Below are 11,972 nucleotides of genomic sequence, written 5' to 3' on the forward strand. Positions count from 1 at the left end.
CTATTTTATAGTTTTGGTGGAAAGTTCAAAGTCTCATTTATACAACATAATGTTATTTTACAAACTATGCTTACTGTAACAGCAAAGAAATAACTAGAATAAAGCAGCTTTTGGGTGGTTCTACCTTGCAACTGTATGCTTACTAGAGTGAGGATTTTTTTTTCTTTCTGGTGATTCATTATCAAAATACATAATAAAAATAGAAAATGTGGAAATATTCTGATGAATAGCTCTGCTTTAGATTTAAGTGAAACGTACGAGTGTGCTGATTAAGGAATCATTTGTCTTTTGCAGGCGATGAACTGACTAAGACTGAGGATGAAGATGAGCAAGGCTGGTGTAGAGGTCGTTTGGACAACGGCAGAGAGGGACTGTACCCAGCCAATTATGTCGAGCCAATCTAGTCACATTACTGGACAAGGATATGCCATTGGAGGCAGCTTGAACTGTCCCGTCCAATTGCACCGCACATAGCCAGAGACTTAAGAGCAACACATCCCTTGCCCAACAGATGCGCCAAGCAGTTTTGCCTAAATAAAACTTAGTAACCTAAAAGACAATATATCAGTATAATATATTTTATCCAGCATTTGGGGTGGGCGAACTTACACATTTAAAAACAGGAGCAGCAGTTATTCCAGTATATACACACTCAACTATAACATCAAGACAGTGCAGGAGCACATTGCTTGTCTGTGTAGCTGTATTTAACAATATAATGCAGCTTATTTAAACTGCAGTGAGTTCACTTGTGAAAATGGGAAGATAATATAATCAGTTGTACCCATTTGACAAAGATGAGCTTCTCTAACCTGCATTGTGTATATACAGTGTGATGCCATTTTGTGTAGCATTTTTAATGCTGTGTACGGTCAGCCATCATTCTCACATCAGGAATGCTGTGTAGTTTTAAAAGTACCACTGACAGTATCCTCTTTTTGGTTTTTTGTTTGTTTGTTTTTTCTTTGTGATTTGGTCCAACCTCTTTTCCAGTGTGTGCAGTGCTACGTGTGTTAACTGTTTCTGAACTTGCATAGCAGCATGTGCTATGCAACGACGTGCATTCCCTGAATCCTGCAGCCTTGTTTAGGCTCCAACCTGATGCAACACTTCAACTACAAATGCAGAGATTACTTCTTAGCATCACAAGCTTCTGGACATGCACATGCTTCTAATTTCACAAGAGAAAGCTTGTTGATGAACTGATTTTATGTTGGTTTGTTTTGCTTTCAACATCTGATTTTCTTAGCGTCACAAATCCTTTGAGAAAACCATCTTCATGCAAATCATGGAAAGGATTTACACTTTTTCACAGAAGCTCTCATCCTTGGTTCAGTAATTCCTTACTATATCCCGCTACTGATAACGAGAAAGACCTGCGATGCATTCCCTCAGAGTGAAGGCGGATCAAGTCATCATGAGGTTTCCACTGCAGTTTGAGAGGAGGGTTTTGAACAGTGCATATGCTGGGGACGTTTCTTCCAGAGTGAAGGGCCAGTGGAGGCATCTCAGTGTGTTACTGTGCTACAGACTGTTGTCTGAAGATTGAAGCCTCTCCAACAGGACATGAATGTACTAGTGTTTGGGCTTGAAAGAGGGCGTGTCGTATAAGCATTGTTCTCCACTGTCATTTAAAGCCTTGCCTAGCAAAAAGCACTAGTTATGTGGCCCGTTTTAATGCTGAGCCAAAGAACGACCCAATACCATCAACTATCTGTTTTCACTCCGTGCAATAATTTACCATATCAGTGTGAAGCAGTTTCACTGAAGATCAACTTATACTTGCTTCACAGTCCATCAAAATTCAGTTGTCAAAAAAAAAACATGTTACAAAATACTGGGGATACATATGACAAGTACTGCACTGCATGCAGGATGACTTACAGGGTGCATTACATGGTTATTTTTGAAATCTTGCACCATTTAAATTAAAATCATAGCAGGAATTGCATTTATCAAAAGTGGATTAGTGAGTTATCTTGCTACCAGTTGCACCTAAATCTGAATAGATTGGAGATTTATAACTTAGTTTAAATGTCACCAGACTAACAGCAGTCAGATGTGTTTAGCTTTGTGTCTGGAACAGGATTTGACAGGTTTTGGGTCTCACACATGAGGAGAAACACATCACCAGCTCACAAGTTGTGTCTTAGAGTAAAGCTGTCCAGCATAGCAAAAATGACTCCTGTCATAAAAATGTCATACATCCTCGATGCACATGCGCACACACTTCCACACACGTGCAAACACACATGCATTAAGCAGGATATACATACACAATACACACAAGTTCAAATGCATAATCCACATTATCAGGTTAATATTCTGAGGGAAAACATCTCCATCACCCAGTGTGTATGAGTTGTGTAAATGTAACAAAAAAACCACAAAAAAAAAAATGCAAGTGATTGACTATTAAGACAAAATGTAGTGTTATACATGTAAATGTGTTTCATTAAATAACAGCAATGGAAAACATATTAAGTAATAGGTACCATATTGTATGAATTTTATTGCAATGGAATTGTCAGTGTATCATAAAAGCGTGACGTTACCCCACGCTGTCAGATTTGTATATGATGATGTAATTTAAAGATTATATTCTATTGTAACTGTACAACTGTGTTGAGTTGAAAATGAACCTAACCATGTTGAGGCAGTATAAAGGTGTACATGTAAAATGCTTTTTTATGTTGATCTCTTCCTTATGCACACAGGGGACAGCAGCTCATGTTGTGGAAACCCTTTATTAGCGGTCTAGAAGATGTATGTTCATAGTTAGTGATGTACTTTTATCTCCTAACTGGTGTAGTGCCTGTTCATCTTGATGTAACAAGTTCATTTAAATATGCATAAAGATGATTATGATCACAGATAATGACGATAGTGATGAAAAACCCAAATCAAATTTGTTGTGATGGTGTCAATATTGCGATATTGGTTTGAAAGGGAAACAAGTTTGTTGACAAAAAAGTAGCCTCTGTGTGTTTTTTTGTCTATAGACAGCATGATTTGGAGTTATTTGTTATTAAACCATTAATTTAATTTAGTGGCACTTTATAATAATGTCACACTATAAGGAATTAGCAAGTTCTTAATTCGTCATTTATCATTACTCCGCTTTATTATGCTATCTATAAATATAGATATGTTTATCCATCTGTTACTGTTACATCATTTACAGCTACCACTGCTACGACATCACTGGTAGTAATAATCAGAATCATCGTCATAGTCATAATATTATATCTGTCTTTATAAATGGCATACTAAGGAGGAGTAATGCTATAGGATGATGAATGAAGCACTTGCTAATACCTTACTAATGCTTAATAGTGCAACGTTATTATAACGTGCTACCAATTTATTTATTTTTATTGTAGAGCATGGGCATAAACCATGCCATATCACTGACACATAAAAAGTGCTATTTATCAAGACTGGTTTAATAATAAAACATTTCCCAACTTTGAATTAAATACACCTGGATGGGAATATTAGAAAATGCAATTCTAAAACTAGAGGGGCACTTGAAGAGCCAAGGCCAAAGAAAGAGCCACAGACTGGTTCTTTTTTAGCCCACTAGGCACTTTTTACATGGAACCTTGGAAAAACAGAAAGCATCTACCTTCAAAGATCACTACGTTCCTTTTCGAACTATTTATTTAGTTCATCTTTTCTAAAGGTCTTAAATTAAAGAATGATACATTATAAAGGAGATTAGTGTTATGTTTTAAAGACAAATGACTTCATTGCTGCATTCATCACCTTAATGGGGAACTTCCCAGAATGGAAGTTAGCAGAATGTTAGAGAGATCACCGGATCTACCTGAGACAGGTGTGCCATGCCCTGGTTATGCTATACATGAAAAGGAGACCTGATACTGCTACACTGCAAGCTGAGCAGTAATGCCGCTCTGGGATCTGACTGTCCAACACTCAGGTGGATCTTTTGTGGATGTGTTATGCTGATTTTCAAGCACATCTTTTTAATTCTTGGACTCCCAACAAGCATTTTAAACTTTTCTCCTTTTCTTCTCATTGGCCCTTCATAAATAAACTCACTGCAGCAACTTCAATTCCTTGTAGCGACTATTTTAACTTTAAAAATGCCAGATGTGTCTGATAAATACATTTCAGCTCTCCGAGCAATTCAGAGAATTTCTAAATGTCATCAGTAGTATCATCCAACCTATGTCACATGTGTTCACGAAACACCAAGACTTTAAAGAAAATTATATTTATATATGTGTTATATATAAATATAGACTGTTATATAGGCTGAAGAATTTGCTGCTGTTGTCTTTTTTTCAGTTAATAATCAGCATTTAAAATCTGTCACAGATGGCAAAGCCCTTTTAAGATTAATGAAGAAATCACCAAGTATTAGACACATTTTTGTTCCTTGCACATACGTTCACTAGTTACACCTTGCTAGCACTGGGTTGGACAAACTTTTGCCTTCAGAGCTGCCTTAATTTGTCATGTCATAGACTCAACAAGGTGCTGGAAATATTCCTGAGGGTGTTTTCTTTTTTATCGTTACACTTTCTCATAGTAAAACATACAGCCACCATCATAACAGCCATTATTTAAAGATTTAATTTTCTTTCTTGGAATCTGCTAGTGAGTTGCTTCATAAAACCATGAAAAGCATGACCACACAGGCTTTCATTTTCACTGATAATTTAATCATACAAACATTCATCAAACATACCAGAAATAAGCTTTCATCTGTTTGCTTCTCACTCACCTAAATGTGCTGCTGTTTGAGTCTAATGCCAACTGATTCATTCTGCAATTCATTTTGGCCAGTGGAAACTTTGCAATATTACATTAAATTGACAATAACTACCTCTGATAGCAAGATAAACATTAATCTCTCTCTTTATTAACAGGAAATGCACATTGTTCTAAGCAACATTTAGATCTCATGGATCCTCAAGTGTCAGCTGAACGGTGTTCTCACGTCAACTCATCAGGTTACAGGCTTCAACATAAAAGGGTATGACAGGGATCTAACACACAGCATAAAAAAACACACCTTCTTACCAAGGAGAAAAGGTACACTGAGGCCTTGCCATTGGGGTTCATTACTCAGTGCATAGATTAGCAAGTAAGTGCTGAATAACATTACTTAAAAAAACAGAAGATATGAATCAGTTATTTGCTTGGTGATAAAGAAAAATAATCAAGCGTGTGATTAAATGAGAAATATCAATGAGACCGTTTGTAGTCTTTTAAATGGAACTTCTCAAACATAAATTTAACGAGATGAAATCCAACAATAACATGAATAAAACTGACAGTTGAATGAAAATATCCCATTAAGAATCTTTGGGTAAATTTATATGTTTCCAAAAGAATTTTCCCCTTCTACATTCATCATTTACATTCAACTTAATATGTTATAAACATTTCCAAGACAGCTTTATGTTGAATTTGAAGCAGTAAACAAACAACCAAACGGATCCATAATGAGAAATTATGTCTTTAATTCTGTTTATATGACTTGAATTACGCATCGTATACTTTGCAGGAATCTAGTTTTTTTTTTTTTTACTTTTTATGAATTAATGTATGAATTAATGACCCAACTATGAAGTCAGGAACATTTACCAATAATACAAAATAAATTTATGTCAGAAAAGATTTGTAATTAATGTATGAGACTTCTGTTTCTCTGATCTTAGCTTCAATTTGGCCGATTCCCTCTTGTTTAAATAAGCTGCACTGTTTCTAAACTTCCAGCTAACGGCTTACAAAATACTGGTCATACTGTATGAGGCATGAAAAACACAGTTTAGACTTATCTAACCTTCAAATAAGCTTTTGGAAAATATTGTTTCTTTAAAAATGCATAAATTATGTTTCAGGAATTTAGTAGTCTAGACAACAAAGAGTCCACAAACCCAATCAACATACCAATAAATCAGAGTAGAAACCGGAGAATCAGTTGGCAAAGTGAATGGCTTTTCCTCCAAATTCTCTTTTTTCATGTTGCACAATCCACACACAAATACACAAACATTCACACACTCCTGTCATCTGTTTAATGGGTACTCTGACTGCTAAAAAAATTATTATTTTTTTGAAAAATAAAAGAAAAAAGTTATCACTCAGAAGACTCATAGCACTCATTTTTAACTTAGCATTCACACGTGCATACAGTGGGTGCAGGATGTTGGTTGAGCTGCATGTCAGGAGCGTTGGCCTCCGGATATTCAGTCTAACTGGACTTTGCATAAAGTGTTTTTGAATCTCCACACTCTCCACTCTACTGACGAACCTCTTCTTTCTTTTGTTGGTGTGACAGACTCCAGAGGTATGATTTTAGTGCTGCTTCACTCCTTCACAAGTCCCATGATTTAAGAGTGCCCAAATGGATAGGGCTCCTGTATACCCTGCAACAAAGAGAAAGGATTTTTAAAAAAAGTAGTCGTAGTAGACCAACAACAGACAGAAAACATAGCTTCACAGTTTACAGTCACTGCAACTAATTCAGTGATTGCTAGCAACTTCTAGCACCCACTCAGCAAGGGCATCACCAACTAATCTCTACGCCTGTGTGACTAGGGGTGTAGGGTATTTCCTGTTTAGCAACTGCAAACATTAAAAGTAGATTTTAAAAGATACTGACACGAGCAGAAAAAGTCCAATCTATTGAACTTGCTAAACAGCAGCTTTACAGACTTTCGGTGTCTAAAGTCTATATTTTTCAGTATAGCTACATTAGTCTGTGCCATACCAACAACAGCATGGAGCTGTCCTGGCCAACACTGCAAAATTACAGCTGGTAAACTTTGCATTTAGTTCTAATACGTGCTCTGCGCACACCACCACTCGGGATAATCTATTAAAGGCAAATGTTGACTTTTTAATTTTGTCCACAGAAGATTCAGCATGACTTCAACCCTCATTAACGTGCACAGACAATGTTGTTGCTCTGTGATATGTCTCACCTGGTTGCAAGAGACTACTGATAGATTGCTTTGTAGACTGTTTGCTAATATATCCACAGAGTTTTGTGAAAGTCCATTCTGGTCTTGCTGCAACTGGTTTGGGCTTCCCTCCCAATGTTCCTCTGCAACTCTATGGTTGCTGTCATCGCGAAGGCTGTTGTTGTTGCTGTTAGGGCACTTGTTTTTCTCTGGTGAGGCAAAGGGGTTATAATCTCCTTCCAGGTTACGATGAGGCTGGGTGTTAAACTCAGCTTGAAAAGAGGAAAGCTGCTGTGTGACCCCAAGGAGGCCTCCAACCTCCACACTCAGGATCACCCAAATTACATCTGGAAATAGACAATGGTGTGCTTAAACATAATCATAGAGTTGATAACATGTAACTAAACCTGTGTCTATATGCAGGATATTACCCAATACCCATAAATCAAACTGTTACAAAATATTTACTGTATAATAATTAGGCTGGACTACACTTTACACCTTGTATCCTCAAAGATTTAATGTGATTCTGATCTGCAGCCCTCTTCTTACTCCTTAAGTCAGCATGAAATTATTTTAGGTGGGAAATAATTGTGATGAACAGGTGGATGAAATATTAAAGCCCAGTGTTTAAATTCAACATCCCTCTCCAGCTTAATTTGTAAGTAGAGAAGTCTTTAGAGACATCCTGATAGGACATAAATCAATTAATTTAATGATAAATAATTAATAATTTTACTGCAGCACATCCATACAAAATGATCTAGCACTTAATCTTCATTAATGAAGCTGTAGGTCTATTAATGTCTTCCTACCCAATATTTCTAGTTTTCTCTCTTTTTTGTACCAGCTGATAGGGCTGTGTAATATGACCAAAATCTCATATCCCGATATAAGACATCTATCGTCCGGATAACGATGTAAATCACAAAAATTTAACATTTTCTGTAAATTCTGTGAATCTCGGGCAGCTCGACTTGCGTGAAGTGTTTCCAGCTGGGCGTCATGTACCTGGAGTCGAGTGTTTTAACCGATGCATGAAACTATACATTTTTTGACATAAGTTGTAACGGCCGCCGTTTTCTTCGTGAGTATTTATTACACAGCGTGCTGCGGGGAAAAGCCTGTTCTAACGTTTGAGTCTAAGGTTTATTTTTTAGCACCTGACGGCTCGTTTTTGCTTCTCATCTGTAAATATTCTGCATACTCTTTCACGTGATTCAGTTTATTTTGAAAAGTCTCAACAGGATCTTGAACTTTATTGTGAAAGGTTTATGTGGAAAATAAACAAGCGGACATGCGATGGTTTTACCATCGTTGTTGCTAACGACAATGCATAAAAACAGGCGCTTGTCCATCCTTTACTTTAAGAAACTTTAATTTCTTAAAGTTCACTGTGTGAACTTTAAGAAATTAATATAGCCACTACAGTGACGATCAAAACGATGAAAAAAATATTGCCGTAAACAGTTTATTTTGCAACATCACGAAACAAACGATAGCGTAAAATGAAACGATAGATGTTTTTATATCGGCATCCGATATATATCGTTATATCGAACAGCCCTAGCAGCTGATATATTACTTATGGCTCCAACCCCTTGTTTAGCTCTGAAGGAAATCCCCCTAATCCTATGCCATCAGAATCAACCAGGAAACACATTTTGACTGTCTTATAGCAAAAACATTTTAAAAAACAAAACAAAAAAGAAGTTAATAAATAAATGGAGTTACTTATCATAAAAATTGAGTTACTTATCATCACGATAAGTAACTCCATTTAACATTTTTTAAGTAAAGTTGTAGTTCTCACCTCCATAGAAAAGTCCGGTAGCTGTGCACATTCTCCACTGGCCCTGGTACATACCCGGAGATACAGGACTATGCATCTGCACACTGACATCAGTCATTTCCTGCGGGTCTAGAGAACGCACCATCACCATGTTTATGTGGCCGAACTGATCTCCTCCAACATACTTCAGAGAAACTCCTGGAGGCCATGACTCTGCACCTGGAAGACACACAGACAATTTTGCTTGTTACAAACTGTATTTATGTACGATAGAGTGATTACTAACCAATGATCAGCTTCTATTTTAGATCAGTATTGAATGGCAGGCTGCTCAACCAACTACCTCATTCTTTTGGAATATTTTTATATAATGTGCCTTGGTTGGCAAGAGGCAGAGCTGCAGCATTTAAATAAACAAGTGATTTGCTGTTGCTTGAAAAGTTACATTTTTTTTCCTAACATTTTTGACACAAGAAAAGTGAATCAAAAGAGCCACAATTCAGTTATGTAACACGTAATGCCACCTTATTTAAATAAAATGAGATTCATTGAAAACACAATAGGGCCTTTGCACAGGATGCCACGTGCAATGTACTTGCAGTTGGATTCAGTATGCTGTTTGTTGGGAGCGCTGAAGGACAGAGCAAAATAGGCTCTTTTCAAAACTTCCTGTGCAATATCTGCATCTCTTTTCCTATGTACCTCCACAGGTTTAATACAGCTGTAAAGCTATTAGAAGGATGATATAAGAAATGTAAACTGGCCTTACACACAGATCAGCCTACAAGAAGAAACAATTTCAGGCAGTCATTACAGTGTTGTTGCCCAAGTTCATATCTGTTAAAATATGACCACAGTGTCTTTAAGCACTCCCAAGCTGAGTGCTGCGGTTTGTCCAGTGACAAACTGTTTTGCCAATGAAATCAATGGGTTTGAGAGCACAGCAGTGCATGCATTTTGCAGTCACTTATAATGACACTTTAGTATATCTGCGGTCAACAGACTTCAGTCTATGGCTGTCACTGTGTTTATGTGCATGTCTGAGTGATGCTGATGAAAACACAGTTATACTCCACTTGACAACAACTCTCTAGCCAACTAGAGGTGTAATAATAGCTCCCAACAAGTGCTACTCATCTAAAGCCAAAACTGGACAGACCAACATTAGTCTCCACTGCAGACAACCCACCCCATCAAAGCAGTCAACCATTGGGAAATACTGTTACTATTTTATTTTCCAACACAAGTGTTATTCTTATTCTAGCTGACTTACCGGTGTTCTGTATCCTCCAGGTCTTTGTGAAAGGTGTGTCAGGTGGAACGGATTCACCCTCACCAATCGTCACATCCTTTACAAAGGACATGCAGGGTGCACTGATGTTGGGACTTTCGAAGTCATAGTAGGCTCCAATGGCTGCCTGTAAATTCCTAAGAATGAAAAAACAGAAATTAGAGTAAATCTAAATATTCACTTATAATACAGTTGCAGAAGTAATGCCTCAGTTTTTACAGCTGGTTGATAAATGATTCTACAGGCTATAGCTGTTCCACACATGTGAAGGTTAAATTCAGCCATTTGGGGGTTTGTTTGTTTTTTGCTTTTTTTCCATGCTTCATTTAAAGTTAGTAATTGTACACTGACAAAAATCATCCCCATCATCAGGCATCACAAGGAGACAGATCACACTTCTGTATGACACATTGAGGATGGGTTCTTCCCGTGACACCAGGTCATCCATAAACCAGCAGTTTTTATTTTTAGAAACCCCGTTGCAGAGCAGCGAGATCACGTGATACTACAACAGCCCCACTCCCAGTGAACACACTGCTGGAACAGTTGATCTTCCACAGACCCGCATTAGTTGGCTCAACGCCGCATATGCGCAGAGAAATCTATTTTTGGGATGACTTCAAAATGGCCTTTCCCCTCAGCAGCACATTCATTTTCGCTTCCGTACACTGCAATGGCACCGCGAATTGTTTCACTGTTAAAACATGCCACCGGAAGTCACATTTTTCCTAAAAAACTACATTCTGTCCGGCTAAGATTGATCTGGTTTGCGCAACCAGATCTCTGAGCTTCAGTGATCTTTGAGCTCCGTCTCTGCAACTTCAATGTAGATGGGTTACGTAATAAAGTATATACACAATGTACTGTAGTTGTATCGACAATAAAGGTAACGGGTATCTTAAAGGGTACTCATGTAACTCACTGAATAACAAGTTAAAAGACTGTAAAATAAATCCTAACTATCCGTTTAGTTCCGTTTAAGTTAGCTAGCTATCCTGTACGTCCTAGCTTTTCAGAATAAAAGTGGTGACTAACAACAGGCTAACACACGTAAACATGTTTTTTGTCAAATACAGCATCCACTTAGGTGCTATGTTGTGCCTAAACGAAAAAGTATTTGTTTCAATGGAATTTTCCACCGGTATGCAAATCTTGCGACCCTTCACTGTGTCTGTTACAGGCAATCAAAAGTCGGAGTCACACTGACTCAGCTAGTTACGCTTCTTCAACGTCGTTAGCCGTCACTGAGCCGACGCTTCTATGGCCAACGTAAACGCTTTTGTTCTGCGAGGACAAAACTTTCAGAGATATTTTCTGTTGTTTGTTTGTTTTTCAGGCAGACTATCTTTGTACAAAAAATGCTGCTACACAGAAAGCTAGTTGGTACACATATATTATCTAACATTAACCAAACAGCAGGCCATACGAGTCCCCGAGCTCACCAGTTGGTCATGTCCAGAAAGAAGGCGCATCCTGCGGGGTTTAGCTGAAACCCAAGAAGTCTCTGAAATTCTGATATGAGGATATCTTTGTCTGTTGTACCCATGCAGCTGAATTTCTGCATGAGCTCCTGGTCCAGGTCCATGCCCTCCATTACGGGATTCGCCCGGATAAACACGGGGGGTTGGCTCCTAATTTAGTCCGAGGCCTCGACTTATCATAACAAACTCGGTAACAGGGTCCAGTGCGCATGTCACCTGATTGCATCCCGAGCCTCCGTGACTGAAAAATGTGAACGCTAATTAAAACGTCTTCTATGCGTATACGACAGTAATTAACTGGCAGACTAATTAAAATACCAATAATAATAATTCACAAATAAAATGTAAATTATTCACTAATAATAATGATAAGAAGAAGAAGAAGAAGAAGAAGAAAAGAACAACATAAGGAATATCACATATAACAATTTATCGTTTATTTATCCCAGAAAATGTCATAGTTTTAA

The 11,972-nt window shown here is 37.7% G+C and overlaps 2 protein-coding genes across 4 annotated transcripts in view; one reads left to right on the plus strand and one right to left on the minus strand.

Annotated features, from left to right (window-relative positions):
- pacsin1a (protein kinase C and casein kinase substrate in neurons 1a) overlaps nt 1–2,681 on the plus strand; it is a 41,055-nt gene extending 38,374 nt beyond the window's left edge. For all 3 annotated transcript variants that reach the window (XM_085146119.1, XM_085146120.1, XM_085146118.1), the window contains exon 10: nt 295–2,681. In XM_085146119.1, coding sequence (XP_085002245.1) covers nt 295–404 — 110 coding nt within the window. In that variant the 3' untranslated portion in view covers nt 405–2,681. The remainder of the gene's footprint in view (nt 1–294) is intronic.
- A 1,988-nt stretch (nt 2,682–4,669) lies between these two features.
- LOC146494470 (protein ILRUN-like) lies at nt 4,670–11,711 on the minus strand. The gene is made up of 5 exons (XM_085146134.1): nt 11,467–11,711; nt 10,007–10,161; nt 8,755–8,952; nt 6,963–7,288; nt 4,670–6,404 (listed from the first exon to the last, which is right to left on the minus strand). Exons 1-5 carry the CDS (start codon nt 11,616–11,618, stop codon nt 6,369–6,371), a joined length of 867 nt encoding a protein of 288 aa, XP_085002260.1. The 5' UTR covers nt 11,619–11,711; the 3' UTR covers nt 4,670–6,368.
- Nucleotides 11,712–11,972: the final 261 nt, after the last annotated feature.

The sequence above is a fragment of the Neolamprologus multifasciatus genome, chromosome 20 (assembly GCF_963576455.1).
Source record: "Neolamprologus multifasciatus chromosome 20, fNeoMul1.2, whole genome shotgun sequence".
In the NCBI taxonomy this organism is placed as follows: domain Eukaryota; kingdom Metazoa; phylum Chordata; class Actinopteri; order Cichliformes; family Cichlidae; genus Neolamprologus; species Neolamprologus multifasciatus.

Excerpts from the sequence above, each read along its gene's own strand:
- LOC146494470 (XM_085146134.1), bottom strand. The coding sequence starts at position 11,618 with ATGGAGGGCATGGACCTGGACCAGGAGCTCATGCAGAAATTCAGCTGC. Across the intron at positions 7,289-8,754 it reads TACCGGACTTTTCTATGGAG|ATGTAATTTGGGTGATCCTG; the intron begins GTGAGAACTACA and ends GTCTATTTCCAG. Across the intron at positions 6,405-6,962 it reads CAGTAGTCTCTTGCAACCAG|GGTATACAGGAGCCCTATCC; the intron begins GTGAGACATATC and ends TCTTTGTTGCAG.